This window comes from Lissotriton vulgaris, chromosome 11 (genome assembly GCF_964263255.1).
Source record: "Lissotriton vulgaris chromosome 11, aLisVul1.2, whole genome shotgun sequence".
Lineage (NCBI taxonomy): Eukaryota > Metazoa > Chordata > Amphibia > Caudata > Salamandridae > Lissotriton > Lissotriton vulgaris.
In genome coordinates this window covers 260,602,304-260,623,910 of record NC_141699.1, presented here as the reverse complement: position 1 = coordinate 260,623,910, position 21,607 = coordinate 260,602,304, and the positions used below count along the sequence as shown (strand labels likewise).

Sequence of the window (21,607 nt, the reverse complement as noted above, 5' to 3'; positions counted from 1 at the left end):
CAGTTGCCAAAAGGCTGCTTAAACAAGCTCTTGGCATTGTGTGGTGGGGGCGGGGGAACGGCTTCCTTTGAAGTCTGATGCCGATGGTGTGCGATGTGCACGCAGTTTTGACAAAGCTTGTGTATTTATGAATTGCTGGGACTACATGAAGCTGGTAATTCAGCTAAATCTGTCTCTGGGCGAGGTTGAAAGCGAGAGTGGCGAAGCTTTGAGAAGAAATCGGAGAACACAAAGAGAGAAAATGATTCAGACAGAAGCTGAGAAAGAAAGATACAACGAGGCAGGGTAGTAATGCGAGTAAGGAAGGTTTGACCAATAATCTAGATATAGCGCTTAATATTTATGGCGTTTATAAGCGGACTAATGCTTTAGAGATGTGACAACTAAGGAGCACTGCGACAATAAGAAATGGCTGGGAACAAAGAATGCAGCAAAGTATTGGAAGGTGCGCGAGTCTCTCAGTTGCCAAAAGGCTGCTTAAATACGCTCTCTGCATTGCGTGGTGGGGTAGGGGAGCGACATTGGGTGGCGGGGGCGGGGAGCGGCTTCCTTTGAAGTCTGACGCCGATGGTGTGCGAGGTGCACGCGCCCGGCTCACATGCACTGTACCCGATCCGCAGTTTGGGGACACTTTTGAAAGCCTTTCTATAATCTCGCCAGAATCCCTAACGGGATTGCTTAGGCGAGACCTAATCATCCGAATAATACTACCACCAAAAACATACAACATTCATATCATTGGCGTCAACACGCTTATCTTTACAACTATTTTGAACTAAAAATTCTGAAATAATGGTAAACGGTGATCTAGAATCATCATTCATATAGCTCTTATGTTCTCATCAACTCCAAGAATACGCTTCAGTTTGTTCGAAACACCAGTGGAGTAATGTAACTTAAGGGGGGCACCCTCCCAAGTACATCATTAAAACTGCATTTTAAACCATGCATCATCGCTTAACCAAACTGTTTTGCTTCACTTCCTTTATTTTTCAAAAATTAAAAGGACATAAGAAGTGATTCTGTTTACCCATGTGTTAAATATAAGACAATGTATTAACTTTTGTGAACATGTCTGTAGCCTCTGCAGTAGATCGTAGGACTGGTGCACCCAGGAGCCATCGGCAAAGGTCCTGTCATTGTGTATATGCTCTCCTATCCATGGTCAGGTCAGGCCTCAGAAGAGGGTCTGCTTTTGATGCTGGTGCACGTTTGCTTTCCTCATTTTATCAGTGGATTGTTCCCCTATGCAGTTCTGTGGTTTGCCTATATGTAGTTATAGGGTGCTTAAAACCCCAAAAATGGCAGTGAATGTGGTTAACCTCTACCTTCCTCTTTTAGATTAACTATGGTGGGGAAATACCCAAGAATTACTATATGTGGGACCAGCTCAGCGTGACCTATGAGCAGAGTGTGACGGTCAACCGTGGCTCCTCCGAGCAGCTGGAGTATGAGATCCTCTTCCCTGGCTGTGTCCTCAGGTAGGCAGCTGCTGATCAGCAGAGCAGCTCGGCTTTCAAGAACCTGTGTTACCTGCATTTTTGATAGGAGAGAAAATGGGCCAACTTGTGATGAATCTCCAGGTGGGGGGTGTTTCAGACCAATTGTGCCGCACGCTTTGCATTAGTACAATTGTATAGCACAATACCGGCAATGCAGAGTTTCTAAAAGGAATACACAAAGTCATACAGCAATATTTTGTACTGCCGACACACAATTGGAACTAATTGGAGGCTACAGCATGACAGGGAACCTAGTATGGGAACACCTAAACCCTATAAGGGAGCCTCAGAGGTTCTAATGCATAAAAGTTTAAATGTATTGCAATTTAAATTCGAACAGAAACTTAATTAGTAATATTAGTAAATATTTACAGTGACTATTTACCTGGGTCTCACTGGTACTTGGCAGAACATGCTGAAAGAAAAGAAGTGTCATTATTAGCTAGTAGTTTTGAATGCATAAATTTAGAGCCACACAGCTACGAAACCTGAAAGGAAGAGAGAACATAATTTGTCTTGTTTTTCTTAGTGTCACTAGTCAATATAGTCTTTATTGTCCAATTAATAAAAATCATTACAATAAAAACAACAGATGTCATCATAAAACAGAGCTATTACATACATTCATTACAAGTATTGGGGTAGTAATAACATACCATAAGAACCTCTCTCAGCCCAATAATTAAAGTGTCTTTGTGCAGTTCCTTAAAAGAAGCTATACATAAAGCATACACGTATTGTGTCCAATTATTATCTTGATACTTAATGTATAAAGTGCATTTGTGCTTCTTAAGATTTCTTTATGCTTAGGATATTATATCATCAATAGTATTAGACATAGTGAAGATTTCTTTCCAGTTACAATACCTGTAGAGATAAGTCACTATGGTTACCAACATAGCCACTTTCTATTTTTATAGCCTGACCAAAGCATCATCCCGAGTCTGTTTTTTTCTCAGCTATGTATATAAACTTAAAGTAAACTATTAAATTAATAATATGCCCTTGAAGGCACAGTATAAATCGCTTGGCAGCACGTTCTCACCCCTAGTTCCTTAAATATTGGTTTTAAAATTGTTAACCTCCCTCTCGACGCAATCTGGTGCAAATACACACAATGTGCCATAATGTTTCATTGGTACAGCCACATAATCTACAGTTTTGCGATTGCCAATCTTGTACCCATCTTGGGATCCCATCTTTTGTTGGATAGTGGGCAAACCTTAACTTAAGCACTCTATCCCTTACTAGTGGTTTTAAATAGGAAGTTAGATGGGATTGGGGCTTCATTTTATTATACGAGTTAATAACTGACCGGGCATGCTTTTTTTTGCAATCTTATCCTGATCCTATAAAAATAAAACAAAATTGGCTATTGATTTAAAATCTGTTTTAAAACTGTCTTATTTCTATCCATATAATCAAAAGATGGGAGCTTGAAGATATTGAACTTGCCATTAAATATAATCTGCATGGGCTGATATACACTTTCTTATTTATTTCTTGCCAGTACATATAAGCAAGTGTCTCGGGATCCAATAAATAGAGTGAAAATAAACATTTTAAAAACACAGTTTGCCTCACTAACGATTGGATTAGTAAACCAAAACTTCAATCTAACAGTAGCCTGTCCAATGTTTTTTGGGATCCTAAAAATTGATTAAACAACCTTTATTTGTAATTGTCCAAAAGTTTTCTTTCCTTGCCCCGAAAAAGTATTGACCGGTTTGTGAGCGAAGGAATGAGTTTCGCTTTCATTAGCTTTAGTAAACACTAGTAACTTGGGCATAATAGTTTAACTCGCAATAATCTAAAAGCAAAAGACAATGAAGTTGCTTTGGCCTTTAATTTTTTCAAAATGTTGTGTAAAAGTCATTCTATCATCAAGTGTAACTCCTAGCTATTTATACTCCTTTACTGTTTCGATAGTTCATTAATTTTCCAGAATGTCTTATCTGATTTAGTTGATCCTATTATCATAATTTATTTTTTATATTTACTTGTAAACCATTCGCAAACATATATTGATCAAATGACTATCAATCTTTGAAACCCTATTTGTGTGTGACTTAATAGAATGGTATCATCTGCATACTGCAAATAGTTTATACTTTGGCCTGTAAGGGTTGGAGAGTGCGCATTAACATTATGTAGATGATGTGAAAGTTAAAAAGACATGGGGCAAGTACGCAGCCCTGTTTATAGCCACTATGTGTTTCAAGGTAGCGAGTGATACAACTTCTGTCCCCCAATTGTACCTGCACGTGTTTGTATACAACAATACATTAAACAACAATACAATCATATCCAGCACTTTTTATGATACGCCCCATGCTAATAGCTTTGCCCAAATACGATTATGTGAAATAGAATCACAAGGGGCCTTTAAATCTACATAACAAATAAAACGTTTTTGCTTTATGTATTTGGCTCTCTCTGCCAACAGGGTAAGTAACTGCAGGTTTTTAATTGTGGACTGTCCCCTGTGAAATCTGGTTTGAAAAATGTAAATAACTTTCCATGTCATTGCCCATTCCTCTAGATCTTTAATTGGTAATGTTGCAGACATTTTCATCTCTACATCCATCAAGGCAATTAGCCTATAATTCTCTGGGTTGTCAGGAGGGCCACTTTTATAAATGGGATGTATTATATTGCCTTGCCAGGATTCAGGGACCAATTTTGTTTTTACAATTTCTTTAAACATTTGAGTGAGAAATGTTGATCATAAGTCCGTTCTAGCTTTAAAGACAGCTTTCGGGAGCCCATTTGGGCCTGGCACACCCTTTGATTTAATCCTACTTATCACTGACTTTACCATGTCCTTATATTGTGACTCAAATATTAATACTTGATCGTCATAGGAGTTTTCATGCCCTTCATTCCAGTTATGTATGTTGATTATCGAAAATGGCATACATGCATCTGTGTTGGAATTTGACACATTTGCAGTAGTGGACCCATACCCATACAGGATAGGGATGAATAGCTCCTAGGCTGTTGCTGGGATGTTGGCACTGTTAGCTCTCATATTGCCAGGGTCAAGTGTGTTAATTATTCCCCAAAAAGCTCTCAGGTTGTTTGTCTTGCTCACATGGTACACTTTTAACCACAGTCCTTCCTTATATTCTCTTTTTGCTTTCCAAATTATATGTTTATATGATTTTCTCAAATTCGTTATTAAACACAATTGGGTAAATGTAATTGCTCCATGTGGTATACTGCAAATAGTCTGGGATGCTTTATTAGGAGCCTTTTTTTGGTGTAACCTGTATGAATACCACATATTTCTGTTTGGCCTAAAGTGGTTTCCCCTAAAAGCTGGTTTTGCCAAAAAGCGAACTACTGAAGAACAGAGACCTGGCCAAATTTCCGCTGTTGATTTCCCTTGACAGTCGTCATTTAGTACTAGAGCTATTATAGGGACTAAGAAGGCAAAAAACTCCTCTTGTTTTGCTGAATTCAACACCAGCTTTTTCAGATTATAAGCAACTGGCCCTGTATCAGGAACTCTTGACTTTGGTAAGTAGTACACTGACAATAATAATGTAATTAATTAATTGTGGGTTATGATCACTTTCTACTCTGGGGGCCACTTGACACCCAATAAGACTCTTCGATAATTTATTTGAAATAATGTTATAGCCAATAGTAGAATGTTGTCGGGAATTTATAGAAGTTGGAACACCTGTCGGATTATGTTGGGTATCCTGTAGCATTATATAGAAATTGGTTCTGTCGGATTGTGGTCAATTTCTTTGTTACTCAGTGTATAGTTCTATATGCCTTCTTACATTATTAATCATGGAATTATTTTCATGAAAAATTCACACACCACACATTTTAGCAAAAAGCAAAGTTGTTATTATTCAATCCCTTTGCAAAGTTGTTTTTAACCATTAAAAGTTTGGTTGTCCACACAGTATAGTAATAACAATAACAAGGTGCACAAGTGAATAAATGTGATCAGGTGATTAGAAGTGACTGGTACAGTGATACAATTTTATAGAAATGCAATTAAAAACACAGGTCCAACAATAACTTCAATTTTCTCAAACAGTGCAATTATTCATGTTTTTTCTGTTCAGATGTAGTGAGGACCAATTGGTGGAATAACGTCGACGTTTCGACCCTGGGATGCGGTGCTGTCTTATTAGCGACCAGTTCGGGTCTTCATCAGGACATGGGGGGAGGGGGACAACCTGAAGATTAGTATTTGGGGCGTCTTATTTGTTGCCTCTAAGGAAGATATTTACTTCTCCTGTGTTCAAACGTTGAATCTTTATATACAGAATTTATCACCGTCCGGTGAAGAATTCGGATCTGAAGTGTCGCAGATTGGTGTTAGGGACGTCTTATTTATTGCCTTAAAGGAGCTTATTAACTTCTCCTATGTTCAAGCGTTGAATCTTTATGTGAGGAGTTTATCACCGCCCAGTGAGAAATTCGGATCTGAAGTGCCGCAGCCGCGATCACTTGAAGAGCAGTAACAGCAACCGTCTGTTTCTCTCCCGTTAGTCAATCCCGGGGGAGAAACAGACGGTGCTTGAGTGAAGCATGGTAGAAATATATCGTCAGTTGAATTTGACTCTATACCTGATGATACACTAATCCGCATATTATCTTCTTTTCGACAAATGCCAAAAGCCACTCCATGAGGTGTTTCACCATCTTTCTCATCATTTTCAAAGCCTTTCTCAGATCCATCTCTAAACTAGAATGCTGTTTTTTCCCATTCCCATACCCACTATTTATGCCTCTAGACTTAGTCAATAAAGTTGTATAACAGGGAAAATGAACTTGAGCTTTTAAGACCAAGGAATGAGCACCCTGCACTTGATTAGAAGCTATATTATTATTTATCTTTAATGGTTTTTGAGGACTGACGCTGGCAGCTGCCATATCTTTATTCATCAATTCTTCCCCTGGGAAGTGCTTACAATTGGATGATATTGTATTCGATTTTATACTGCTCATTTCTGTCGTTATTATGTCTTTGGCCATTTTTTGTATTCCAAGAGATCTTTTCCTTTCTTTTATTTCCCCCATGGAAAAATAATCTGTAATAGTTGACTGTAGGGTCTCATTTGGATTCTTTACATGATTCTCCTCCGGAACATTTAACGGACAAACATTTGGGGAACAGGTCGTAATTATTGTTGATATGTTTAACTTTTCTTCTATTAGTGAGGCTGGCCCTCCACCTTGTGCCTAAGAGTCATCTTTGCCAATTTTCTTTTTCCGTTTCCTCTTAGGTTGTTGTGGCACTGCTCCACGCAGGTGCCCAGAGCTCATGGTCCCACAGTTATCTGACTCACGGAGCCGGTCACTTTATGGATGATATTTGTCTCACAGTGCCAGTCACTTTATAGTTGTTTTCAGTTAAACATATAGATTTTAAATATTCCTGGGCTCACGTTACCAGCCACTTTAAAACCCATGAGGTTTAAAAAAAATATTTCATGAGTTTGAAGGAAAACAGGCACTGACTTCTCAAGCTCACTCCCGTTGGATAGAGTTCCCTTAAAGTTGGGCACATGGGTGCTGAGAGGAAACTTAGATTAAACAAAAACAAATGCCTCCTCACCTTGTTGCTGAAGAAAGATGTAATTCAGGTCTCCATTGGGGCCAGAGATGGGGTGGTGAATCTCCAGGAATGAGAACCCAACCAAACCACTACACATCCCTATCTCTCCCTCCTCACAGGGTAGGCCTCTGGGTCCATCTTAATCCTCCTGGTTCACAAGCCACCGAAATCACGATCTGAGGGGAAGTTGAGGTAAGTCAGGACTAATGCCTCCTCACTACCCAGGCCTGAGGCAGCGTGTCGGGCTCTCCCACATCCCACAATATGCCCCCGGTCTGCACTGTGGGAGTGGAGCGCCTTCTGATAGCTTGGGTTCCTCCAAATTTGCTCTAGTCACAGGGGTCAGGTTCGGGGGCAGTATGGAGGCCGCCACTTCTGCCGTGGAGCGGCTGCAATTGACATTGGTGCTGACACTACAGCTGCCTGAAAAAAGTAACCACTGCACCACCGGTGTCCGAAGCGCCGTTATCGGCGCTCCCACCACCCATAGGCCGCACCCGGTCTATGCCACACCGGGCCGACTCTGTGGGGTGGGAGCACCTGCTGCACCTACTGATGGGCTAGCCTCTCAGGATCTGTTTTTTCCAGGCTCCGGAGCAAAGCAGGAGCCGCTTGCTTCCTCTGTGGCTTCTGCGGACGCTGGTGATGTTCCTCTACACCTCCCGCAATCTAGTTTTGTTTTTTGACTATCTAATTACTTTCGTCCTATTCTCTCAGCAGAATACACCCATGCTTGAAGTACACTTACAAGTCACAACAAGGAATCTGTTGATCTCCAACACCGGTCCCGACGAAGGCCTAGACCCTTCTGGGCAACAAGGGCCAAAACTGTCTCAGTACACTAGCGATGTTAAAGACAATTTACACGTCTGATTGACATCACAATTTTTAATCTCACCCCTGTATACTGCACTTCATATTAAAGGTGAATTTCTAGAAATTTTTCACCCATACATATCCCACTGGTACTTTTTCTCGAGAGGAGCCGGTCCTCACCTAGGGAAGCAAGTACCTAGGTTCGAAACCCAATGATGATGCCACCTGATACTACAGCATAGTGGTGATCACTTACCACCACCAGTGGTCAATATTGGTTCAGAGTTTCGGGTTGAAAACTGGCACACAAAGAGACCAGCAAATCATTAAGTTCACTCCCTTAGGTTTATATCTCTCCCCCTTTTGATTGTTTTTTTCTATCATTTAGTAATTATCTTGCTCGCACCCTCTCGCACATGGACCCTTGGTCCTCTGCTTGGAGTGGGGAGCTGAGAGACCTCGCATATCTACATGGAAGCTACAGCTTGTGGTTTTACAAAATAGAGTGTATGCTGAAACCGTAGGCTCACATATCTCCAAATATTCTAAACATAAATAGGCATGTCAGGAGAGGAATGCAAATAAGGTGTACTTACAGGTGGGTGTGTATTACTATTGATCAAAGAGTTCAACAAGCACTGTTGACAGAACTGTCCACAATACAAGAGCACCAGGGCCGTAGGAGACACTACATTTCTAGGGGGGACAAGGACATCCTTTTGAACTTTCCAATGACCCAATACAAATCACCCATTGTATGAGAGCCGTATGCTCCGTTAACTGAATACAATTGCATAGTTTTGTAGTGAAACATTGATAAAGGCTAGCATGAAGTTACAGTTTGCAAGTATGCTTTAATTGCTATTTGCATTCACAAAGCAAGTAGACCAAATGTGAAAAAAACATGTTTTTGAATCTTACATCTTCATACATCAAGCAGATGTGGGACAAAGAAATAGGAAGAGTAAACTTAATGCTCTTCACAATATTCTAAAACCTCAAAATGCAATTGAACTATTATTGGAGTGCATTGCAGACAGGCTGCAGGCACACAGAGCTGTAAGAGAAATGTCCACTTACTAAATGTGGCATATCTAGAATAGTAATGTGAAATTGCGATTCTCCTATTAACATGACCAGAGAATCTGGATTTCATTAAAGACACGGAGGCTAACAGTATGCCTTAATCTTTTAATGCAACTCACAAACAGCCGCTTACATCATAAAGATAAGAACTAGAATGTGGTGACAACATAGCAACAATATAAGGCATGAGCAAGAGTAGAGCTGCCTCTTTTAAATGCAATGAAGCAAGGAGAAAGTCAGCAAAATAAAGGTGCAACTTGGACCAGAAAGCGATGAAGAAGGTGAATTCCAAGGAAGCAAATGAAGGCAAATCCATGAAGATCCATTAGGTCGAATTATCTGAAAATAAAAGTGAAAAATTAAAAGGTTGACAGAATCTTGCAAAGAAAAAAGCAAATTGTAAACATGAACATGACCAAATAACAATATCATATGAAGTGCAAATAGTCAAAAAAGCATAAGATAGATACTCCGTCCAAGGGAGGGAAGGGAGGGATAATGTTAGCCTCCGTGTCTTTAATGATTCTCTGGTCATGTTAATAGGAGAATCGCAATTTCATTACAAGACAGGAGGCTACACTATGCATGTTGGTAGCCTTGAAGAACAACGTCGGGCATATGTTCAATAGGTTTACAATAATGATGAGCAAAAGTAGAGGCATTGGACCAATCAGCAGCTTTAAGGATAACATCTAACTTACCACCAGACCAGAAGGACTTGCTAGCCATAGCACCTCTGAGAGAATGAGCTTGAAATTTGGAAAGGTCAATACCAGCAAGGTTCATAGCTAATGTAACCCATCTGGCAATAGAAGAGGATGAGATAGGTTTAAAAGGTTTGACAAAAGAAATGAGAAGTTGATTGGCATCAGGAGGGCGAAGGTCTTTCATTCTGGAATCGTATTCTTTCATACAATCAACAACACAAAGTTTTTTGCAGTAGTCAAAACGAGGGAAAAAAATTCAATCTGACATGGTTTTCGTTCTCCTAAGGATTTCAAACTTAACACCAAACATGTCAAAGCATCTATTAGAAATATCTAGAGATTTCACATTGGAAACTCTACGGCAAGAAATTAAACATAAAAGAGAAGCAAGTTTAATGGAAAGACATTTCCTGTTAAGAAGAGAATTATCAGGCCAAGAGCAAAAAGGTCAAGCATAAGTTTAACGTCCCACACAGATTGGTATTTAGGCCTAGGAGGTCTTCTTAGTCTAATACTCTTTAAAACTCTACAGATAATAACATTATTACCTACCGTCTTACAGTTAACAAGGGAATGTCCGGCGGAAATGGCAGATCTATAACAACTAATCGACCTATAGGAGAGGCCATTGTCGAATAGTTCAACAAGAAAATTAACTATATTGACGATAGGAGCCTCCACGGGATCCAAGTTCCTCTCCATGCACCGACGAAACCATTTTCTCCAGATGTTATTATATCTGTAGTGAGTTCCTGGTGCCCAGGATTCTATGAGGAGAGTGAGAGCAGATGACGAAAGTCCAGACAACTCGTTAGATTGCCTGACACTTTCCAGGCAAGAAGGTTCAAACTCCCTGAAAGAAACAAGTGGTGATCTTCTCCGTTTGCGTTTAGAACCAGACCTTTTGTTGCAGGAATCAGGAAGGGAATGTCGCACGAAAGTTCCAGAGTTGTGGGGAACCACGCCTGAGAGGGCCAGAAAGGAGTAATCAGAACAAGGGAGCACTGATCCTGTCTCGCTTTTTGAAGAACCCTCTGAATCATGGCAAAGGGGAGAAAGGCGTAAGGGTGAAGAAGGGACCATGGCTGGAGAAAGGCGTTCACTGCAAGAGCACCCGGGTCTGGCATCCAGCTGAAATACTGGGGAAGTTGGAAAGTCAATCTGCTGGCAAAGAGGTCCACATCGAATGGGCCCCAAAAAAGAGACAGAGAATTGAAAACGTTCACGTCGAGTTTCAATCGCTGAAATCTTGGAGAAATCTCGAGTTCCAATCTGCGGAAAAATTCGATTTCCCGGGGAGATATTCTGCCCTCAGAGAAATTTTGTGTTTTAAACAGAACATCCAGAGTTTCCTGGCCAAATCGGAGAGGTCTGCTGACCTTGTTCCACCAAGGCGGTTGATACAAGAGACTGCAGAGATGTTGTCCATCTTCAGAACAACAGACCTGCCCTGAAGAGAGTGTTTGAAACTCATCAGGGCATAAAGGCCAGCAGTTAGCTCTAAAAAGTTTATATGGTGGGAGGATTCGGAATGAGACCAGACGCCGCCTGTGTCCTGGCCGAGAAGGCGGGCACCCCAACCATGACGACTGGCGTCCGGCTCCAGGACAAAATCCGGTGTCAACCCGAAGATAGCTCTTCCATTCCATGCATCCAAATTGTCCAGCCATCAAGAGAGTTCCGACCTTGCTTGTTGATCTAAAATTACAAGGTCTCCGTACCAAAGACCGGATCTGAGTGCTTTGGCCTTCACTCTCTGAAGGGCACGATAGTTGAGGGGACCGGGAAAGATGGCCTGAATGGAGGAAGAGAAAAGACCCAGAAGTCTGGCCAATTCTCAAAGGGTAAGGGATTGTTGTTTTAGAAAAAAATCTGATCTCTTTCCGAATCTTGGCTATTTTCTTGTTGGGAAGAAGGAGGAGGAATTTTGAAGTGTCTATGGTGAAACCAAGGAATTCTAAAGATTTTGAGGGGGTAAGGATGGATTTTTCCCGATTTACAATGAAACCGAGACTCTCTATAAGTCTTCGGAGTTGGACTGCGGAGCAGGGTACTGAAAGGGGGCTTGCAGGATACCATCAAGAGACGTCCAAAGGCTTGCGCTCTCGATCTCACCCTCTGTCTCAGCCTTGGCCTCACCACCATCGGGGAAGGAGCTCTCGAAACAGGATGGCTCCCAAGAATCCCACTTCTACCAAAGCATCTAAGAGCCAGAAGCCGAATACGAGAGCGGCGACAGTGACAGCGACAGAGGCAGCTGTGGAGTCTGGGCAAAACACAGGCAGTGCTAATTCAAGCTTAGGTTATATAATGGCTACTAAGAAGCAATTATCAGCTCCAAATATATGGCCAAGTTCAAGCTCTCTCCCTGCCGAAGTTAGTGATTCCACTCCAATTTCGACAATACAGGCAGTAATGGGGGATTCCGGGGTCTGTAGATCTGGTGCAATCCCCAAAATACCGGGGATGTTTAAGAAAAAAAATCAGCAGGTTGATAAGACTAGTCTAGTATCCGATGACAATCTGATTGCTTGGGACATTGCAACTATGCCTCAGAATAGCCCATCCACTCAGATTCCTGCCTCTTTATGTCCTGGTAATACTGACAATATACCAGAGGCTTTACTAGTGGGAAGTAACATACAGGAGGCACCGACCCCATCGGGGACACAGATTCCATTGATTCAGCAGGGAACTTCTACTCTATGTCCGATCTGTCCAATGCACTGGAGTCAGAGAGTTTAGACTGAGGTGAAGAATGGAGGGATGATGTGAGTGCTAACAGTGCGAATAACTTGACACAGGAATCACGGAGTTCAGCGGGCGAGGAGAATGGCAGGCCGGAGTGGGCCGGGGAGTAAACTACGGTCCTCACATTACAAGGCGATGATGTTTGTTCACCAACAACCACACCCGCAGATGTAATAGACGGGCCACAGACTCCGGAAATCACTTTGGGTACATTGTATCAGGTCATGCTCTAGCATAGGGAGGAGACAAGAGCAGAGAATTTGCACACTCAAGGTGCAGTCCGTAGGCTGCAAAATAACCTAAGGCGTGTGGCCAAATCTTGCAATGAAATCACCGCTAGAGTTGTGGAGGCCGAAGGTAGGATTTCGGTGATGGAAGACACTATGACTCAGCAAAAATCACAGCTATCATCTTTGGAAGGCTTAAGGGATGAGATTGACTGGAAGCTGGTTGATCTGGAAAATAGATCTAGGCGTAACAACCTGCAAATTTTGGGCATACCCGAGGGAAGCGAGGGGGGGAATATCAGGCAATTTGTTAGCGAACTGTTTTTAGAAGCTTTTCCAAAACTCTCCCACTGGAAATGGGACGTGGAGCTCCAAAGGGCCCATAGATTCCCTTTTCAAAAGAACACTAGACAGGATGCAAATGTTAAACAAAGGGCCATACTGATTTGCTTAAACAACTTTTTGGCCAGAGAGGCGCTTTATGATTTGGCCAGACCGGATCGGAAACGTAGGGGGAAAGGCCTGGAGTTTTTTGTTCGCCCTGACTACTGCCATGCCACTGTTCAACAGCGCTGGCAATTTCGTCAATTAATCCCACTTTTTCAGGCTAAGGGTGCCCAGGCCTTTCATCTTAACCCCTCAAAGTTGAAAGTAATATATAAAGAGAGATCACACTATCTAACATCTGAGGGGACGGCTAAAGACTTATTAGCCTCATTATAATCGTTACTCACGTTTTCTCTGATATCTGCTATGGTTTTTTAAGTGTTCGTTCTCTTCTTCTAGTGAAAAAGAATGGAACTTATTTTTCTCTACTTATCGTTTACGTCATAAAGTGAAAATGTAAATGTGCAATGCAATGGGAAGCGACCCGCGAGGCACTAGATGCTTCTCATCACATCATCAATGTTAGGGACTATTCAGTCCCTTTGCCCTTTTTGGGGAGGGGCTGCGGGGGGAGGGAGGGGCTGCAGGGGGGAGGGAGGGGCAGGGTGGTACTGGGAAGTTGGTGGGGGGTTGAGGGGGGGGCAAGCAAGGTCAGAAAAATTGGAACCAAGAGCAATTTATGGTGTGATGTGAAGTTGAACATGAATATGAGTTTGTTGATGATATATAAAAAGCTTTTCTTTTTCTATCCTAAAGAGGAGATTCAGATTAATATATGTATATTAGGGGGAGACCATGTTTCTGTGACTGAATAAATTACCAAGATGGGAAAATTGAGGATTTGTTCATGGAATATATGTGGACTTAACAAAAAGAAAAGGGGGGTTTGTGCACAAATAATACAGAGCATGAAGATAGATTTATTATGCCTCCAGGAGACGCATCTTACCTGGAAGGATAGGCACCTATTTAACGAGTTGGGTCTGCATGTGTTGGGGTGCACTCAACAAGGCACCACTACAAAGGGAGTGGCGATTCTTATGAGAAGAGGACTGGGGTGCCTTAAACGTATTAAAGTAGACCAGTATGGCAGATGGGTGATTCTTGAGATTAGCATTAATGACAAAGTTTGGACAATTTGCTCAATTTATGCTTCAAATTCTGACGATCCCGACATTTTGAATTTTTTAAGTTTAGAGCTGGCTGATTGGCCATCGCCCATAATCTCTGGAGATTTAAATATCCATCTGGATGGCGGCTTCGATATACGGGGCGATTTAACTTACCCAGGTCTCAAAAAAAAGACTTATAAGGCTTTGAGAGGCTTAGTGGTGGACTATGGTCTCTGTGATGTGGGGTTTGTTAAAAATTCTTCCTCACCCGGTTTTACATTTTTTTCTGCCCCGCACCAGAAGTTTGTCCGCTTGGATTATTTTTTTATTCCTGTTGGACTAGACAATATCACTTCATTTGGGATTTTTCCTCGAATAATTTCAGACCACAATCCGATCCTGATAGAGGTTAAGATAGAGGCGGGATGTATGGCAGAAGTAAGACCCTGGTCATTCGAGCGGAAACTCCTGGCAGACCCGTCCTATATAGAATACATGGGCAATTGGATTAGGGATTGTTTTGAGTTTTATAGAGGAAGCGCCTCGGTTCAAAATGTCTGGGACGCTTTTAAAGCTGGGGTGCGCGGGGAGACTTTATCTTATTCGATCAAGAAGCAAAAGGAAGTTCGGAATAAACTTGACTCATATTATAAGGCGGTACAGGAATGGGAGGAGAAGTTAGTTAATGCCATTATGTTATCACAAGATGCGGAACATATTAAAAACACTCTAGCTATTCACAAAGCAAGGTTATACGAGATATTTGCGACCAAACTGGCGGATCAGGTTGAAGTCTTTAGGTCACAGATTTACGAAATGGGGGAAAACTCGGGCAGGATCTTGGCGAAGAAGATAAAGCAAAAAGAGGTATTTAACACCATTAATGCAATACAAGATGAGACAGGCCAGGTCCATAATAACCCTGAGGAAATCATGGAGGTTTTTAGGCAGTTTTATGCTAACCTGTAGGAGCAAGATACTCTAGTTTATTCTAGGGCTTCTATTTTGAATTTTATTTCATTAGTTAACACCTCGAAACTATCTGTCGTACAAACTGAGATTTTGGACGCCGATATTACATGGGAGGAAATTGAGATGGCCCTGTTCTCTCTTGCCGCTAACAAAGCAATGGGTCCTGACTGTATCCCTTTGGAGTTCTATAGGCTATTTAGACATATATTAAAACAAGATCTGTTGTCCACCTTTCTGGAAGCACAGAAAGGAGTAACTCCAGCCTCTTGGAGGCATTGAATTATAATGGCGTTCCTCAAAAAAGATAAGCCTCCTCTAAATCCAGCTTCTTATAGGCCGATTTCGCTCATAAACGCTGACAGTAAAGTAATCTCAAAGATTTTAGCCTCGCGAATTGCAGGGATAATTTCTTCTATAGTGTCACGTTGGCAACATGGGTTCATTCCCAATCGAGATACCACGGATCATGTCCGAAGGGTTATTGCTCTTATGGACTGGGCACAGGGTACTAATACGCCTATAGGGGTATATATGCCGAGAAGGCATTCGACAGGGTGGCCTCGCCGTATCTTTGGGATCTGCTTGCTATGAAAGGGTTTGGTCCACGTATGATAGAGTCATTGAAAGCTCTGTATGATTCACCAACTTCCTGTATCAAATTCGGAGCAAATATGTCTTCCCTGTTCTCTATCCATCGCGGTACAAGGCAAGGGTGCCCGTCCTCACCACTTCTTTTTGCTATCTATATTGACATCTTTCTTAACGAGTTGAATCAAGCGAAGGACATATCCCCAGTGGAGGTGGCGGGCACCAGGTATAGAGCATTGGCCTATGCGGACGATGTGGTGGTGATCACCACAGATATCGCAAAAGCAATCCCAAAGATCGAAGAGATTGCAACTCAGTTTGGTGCTTTCTCTGGGTACAAATTGAACATATCCAAGACTCAAATACTATTTGTTGGCCAGTACCCCCCTGCGCATCTTAATATAGTCTCGGTGGCAACATATTTAGGAATCAAGATCACCACCCCGGTCTCAGCTATCCCAGAACTTAATTTTAATCCCGTTCTCAAAAAGGGTAATTCTACACTGGAGCGGATTGACCATCTCCATCTGTCTTTATACGGGAGGAATAATGTATTAAAAATGCTAATACTCCCGAAATTTTTATACTTATTTAGAACGGTGCCTCTCGAGTTTCCTATTACCTTTTTCAAACAATTGGAGAGGATGGCTACTAGATTTGTATGGGGCTACAAACGCCAGCCTAGAGCATATAGCAAGATGATTCTTCCGAAGACAAGAGGGGGTTGGGGAATCCCACATTTCTTGTTTTATTATCTGGCGTCTCTATTGCAGTTCATTACCCCTCTAATAATAGGCGTTAAAGCCCAACTTTTAGAATCACATGCTCCATCTATATATGAGTTTGCGCAAGGGGTTGAGGCGCGTGGTTGTCTGTTAAAAAATGTAGAACCCAGCTACTATAAGAAAACAAAATTCAAGACCTTAAAAGCAGCGTTCTGGGCCTGGAAGCTAATAAAGCGTCATGTAGGGATTCTAAAAATATTGAGATATACCCCTTTGACATCATTACACATTTTTCCTGCTATTTCTAGAGATTTTATAATGCTGAGATGGCGCAATTGTGGTATTAACTGTCTTGGGGATATTTGGCAAGATAATCATATGATATCCTTTTTAGATCTCAAATTGAAGTTTAATCTTACAACTTCTGATTATTTTAAATACATCCAGCTACATAGTTTTCTTAATACTTTAACGCCTCTGGAATGCTCTGGGTTACACAAGATTCCTCTAATTGACAGCTTATATAGCAAAAAAAAGATTGTTTTTTTCTATAATTTACTAATATCAATATGTCCTGATGATTTATTAACGGTGCAAAATAGATCGGTTGAGAAGCTGGGGTCTGAGAATATTATGATAGAGGATTCAATCTCTATGGCCAACTCTATTCTCTTGACCGGTAGAACCCGCACACAACATTATATGGCCCTCTTTGATCTTTATTACACCACCAGCAAAAATCCCAAAGTGGGGAACAGCAGGGGGTACATCATGTAGTAGATGTGGGTTGTTCGCTGCTGATGCAGCTCATATGTTCTTTTGTTGCCCACATCTATCTTCTTTATTGTGTGCAAGTGAATCTTTTCTTTTCGTATTGTTTGGGTCCCCAGTAAAATTAACTGCGGAGGTAGTACTGATAGGAACGTCCTCTGCTTTAATGACAGATGAAAAGAGAAATCTGATTTTTATTTCTATGGCAATTTTGCAGGCTTGTATAACTCAAGAATGAATTAGCCCAGATCCACCATCTTTTTGCACCTGGAAGGCTCGTTTACTAGCTATGTATAACCTAGAATTTGCAATCTATAGAACAAAAGGGCCGAAAAAAAGCCTTAGGAGGGAAAATATGGGCGCCAATTCTGAAGTGGATTCAGGGAGAACTAGCGTAGTCAAGCGCCTGATGGCTGGTGTGTTTTGTTTAACTGTGTGGTTCTTACTGACTGATACACCTTTTTTTCTGTATAACCTGGTCTCTATTGCTTTTGATATTGAATGTTTAATCTATTATTTAATTTATGCTCTTGGATGTTCTAACTTATATGACAAAATGTATTATTTCTCTTTATTATGGTGTACCAATTGAATGCTGTATGTAATCTGACCTGCTTGCAATAAATAATAAAAAATAATAAAAAATTAAAATAAAAAAAGAGTCATGTTGGTCTTGAGGTCTTGCAAGAGTTGAGAGTGAAGTTGGGACATGATGAGAATATCGTCTAGATAGATAATGAGAATAACCCCTTTTGCTCTCAGGAGAGAGACGATTGATCTCATAATCTTGGTGAAACACCAAGGGGCGGATGACAGTCCGAAGGGGAGGGCTTGGAACTGAAACAGGTGATTGTCCCAAATGAATTGAAGGAATGGTTGATGTTCTTCCGCCATGGGGATAGTAAGATCTAGTTTGACCAGCCATTCCCCTTGAAGAAGAAGGTCTCTGAGGAGGTGAATGTCCTCCGTTTTGAAATGTCTGTACACTAAGTATTTGTTTACTTCTCGTAGGTTTATGGCTGGTCTCCAACCTTTTTCCTTCTTTTGGACCAAGAAGAGAGTGCTGACAAATCTCTTTTGGGAGAAAGGAACTTCGATAATGGCGCCTTTTTGGAGCATAGAACAAATTTCTTCCTTGACAATTTCCTGATGTTCTATCGGAAGAACCAAGGGATTGGGTGTATGTGTTTGAGATGGAAGTTCCACATAATCTATTTTGTAACCCTGAACTGTGTCGAGAACCCACAGGTCTTGAGTCAAGGATTTCCAAACATGGTAGAAGTGTTTGAGTCTTCCCCCGACCCTGGGAGGGGGAGAGGAGAGAGGACTTACTTGGAGGGTTGTTGTTGGGAGTTCCTCGGGAGGAGAAACCTCTGTTGTGAAGAACCGCTTCCTCTCTGGGGGTAAAACTGCCGGTTGGTAGGCTAGAAACCTCTGCCAGCAGCTCCTCTGCCTCTTGTGGATAAGTAGGGACGGTAATTTCCACGGCCAGAAAAACGGCCCCTTTTTCCGGCCTGTCCAAAAAAGTTACTATTAAAAGACACGCCTCATGTTGTTCTGGGCCTTGTCTAGGGCAGTGAAGGTGGAAACGTACTTCCCTATAGTCTTTATCATATCCTCGCTGAAGAGGAGCCCACTGGGTTTTTTTGAAGGCTCCTTCTTAGCCAGGTCGCCCAATTTGGGGTTAATTTTATTGAGGATGGTCTTCCTCCTTTCAATGTTGAGGCCTGAATTAGCATTTCCAAGCAAGACGATTGCCCTTTGGCTCCAGCCTCTAATCAGGTTAGCGTCAAGGGGTGAATTAGAAATATAAGATTCTTCGGCCAAGTCAAGAATCTTAGTAAGGGGGCCGAGAACGTCAAGAAGACGATATTGACAACTTTTGAGAGCTCTCTCAAGGCCTTTTCTGGGGTCCTTGCCCAATTTAAACAAACATTTAATAAGGTCAGGATCGAGATTTGGTGTCTTCGATGCATGGTCTTGGGCATTCAGATCTGAGGGTATTGCGAGTCTCCCTCTCGAGAGAGTTTCTCAGCCATCTAGTAATGAATTTAGAGACGTGGTCCTGGGGGAACCATTTAGAACTATTGGGGTGGGAAATGTTGAGGGGGGAGAACATCTCGCCACCCAAGGGGTCAAAAATGGCATCTTTATCAGTAGGGGAAGAGTCAACTTCAGAGACTGGATATTGAAATCCAGATCATTAAGATCTTGATCGTTTAAATCGAGGATAAATTCATCATAGGGGTTGTCGAAGACTTCGTCTTCATCCGAATCGGTACCTGCATCATCACGTGCACAATTAAAATTTGTGTCGCTAGGGACACCCGCCAAATTTGTGCCGCTAGGGACACCCATCCTATCTGGCTGGCATGAAGTCACAGTTTGCAAGTATGCTTTAATTGTTATTTGCATTCACAAAGCAAGTAGACCAAATGTGAAAAAACATGTTTTTGAATCTTACATCTTCATACATCAAGCAGATGTGGGACACAAAAATAGGAAGAGTAAACTTAATGCTCTTCACAATATTCCAAAACCTCAAAATGCAATTGAACTATTATTGGAGTGCATTGCAGACAGGCTGCAGGCACACAGAGCTGTAAGAGCAGAGAAATGTCCACTTACTAAATGTGGCATATCTAGAATACTAATGTGAAATCCAACCTAACCAGTAAAGAGGATTTATCATTGCGATTCCAAGGATATAAAACATGACACAGCTACTCCTTTCTAACCAGGAATTCCAACTTAAAAGAGAATATTAAGGAATTCCCAATGTTAATCTATGAGTAGGCCTCACAGTAGTGAAAAACGAATGGAGGTGTTTTTCACTACAAGGACATGCAAAACTGAAACATACATGTCCTACCTTTTAGTAAGAAAGCACCCTGCCCTATGGGCTACCTAGGAAATACCTTAGGTGTGACGTATGTGTAATAAAAGGGAAGTTTAAGGCTTTGCAAGAGATTTTTAAAACCAATCTGACATGGCAGTAAAATTGCACACACAGGCTCTGTAGTGGCAGGCCTGAGACATGTTTAAAGGGCTACTTGTGTGGATGGCACAATCAGTGCTGCAGACCCACTAGTAGCATTTAATTTCCATGCACTATGTATATGGTATACCACTGTACCAGTGCCTTAGAAGTAAATTAAATATGCTAGTTGTGTATACACCAATGTTACCATTTTTAGGGGAGAAGCACATGCACTTCAGCATTGGTCAGCAGTGGCAAAGTGCTCAGAGTCATAAGGCCAACAAAAAGAATCAGCAAAAAGAGGAGGTAAGTAGGCAAAAAATGTGGTATAAGGCCACCCTAAGGCTGGCAGGTTGAATAGTATGGTATATGATTCTATGTGTCTGTTTAAGTATGAAAGTCAGTCGGAACCCCATTTGGATACCCCTGTTCTAACAGTGCACAAGAAGGAGAGCGTAGAATAGTTTCTCAAACACTGAAAGTTTATCGCCTGCATTCCTGAGGCTGGAGGGTGGAGAAACCCAGAATGCATCGCAAAGTATACAGCCCAATACAGAAACTTTTGTTGTCTAATCTATCAGAAGCGTTATTGCATATGGATGATTTGAGTGTAGAGTGCACTCAAACACATTATCTTGCACAAAAGTATAATAAGTCCTATGAGATAAATTTGCAATAAGAATTAGCCTTGTGTGAGATGCTCACAAAAATTAGATGAACAGTGTTTGTTTGGAAGAGAGATGCTTACCAATGTAAAAAAGCCTGCTGTGAGAGACACGGATGAGATGCTCACAGAAGATAGGTATAGTGAGATAAGCAGAATGAGATGTGTGGCAAAGCTCAGATATGAGGTGTTAATGATGAACACCAGAAACATAGTGTTTGAGTGTGAAGCTTACAAATGAATACAGTCAGTGGAAGGTCACAAATGAGCAGTGCATGGGATGCACTAAAAGCACAAAAACGTTGTTAGATGAGAGGCGCACAAATACTATAAAATGCTCAAAACTAGCAAATATGCTTCGTGAACCAAAATATTGAGCATTTAATTGAAACAATGATTGAAGGCATGGAGGACTTGCTCAAGACTATGATGATTTATTTACAAGAAACATTTGGAGAGTTACGTATTAACAGTGAAGTAAACTTTGGGGAACAGTTATTGCTACCAAGAAAAAAGGTCAGATGGGAAGGATAACTTAGATATGGCTGGTCATGCCCCAGAAGACGAGCCAGGAGTGTCCAACACCCATGAATCTGCTTCGGGGCATGTCAAGGCGGAGTCTACTTACTGGAAAACTCTAGTCCCTCAGGATATAGTTCTAGTGACACAGAGGGAGGGCCTCGAGGGAGTTAGGACCCCCTATTCCTCCTGGGAGAAAACAAAGGGTTAAGG

At 41.6% G+C, this 21,607-nt stretch overlaps 1 protein-coding gene across 1 annotated transcript in view; it reads left to right on the top strand.

Moving 5' to 3' along the window:
• Nucleotides 1–21,607, top strand: part of LOC147679625 (SEC14-like protein 2) — a 269,075-nt gene that overhangs the window by 202,645 nt on the left and 44,823 nt on the right. The window contains exon 10 of the mRNA XM_086943202.1: nucleotides 1,342–1,481. Coding sequence (XP_086799328.1) covers nucleotides 1,342–1,481 — 140 coding nt within the window. The remainder of the gene's footprint in view (nucleotides 1–1,341; nucleotides 1,482–21,607) is intronic.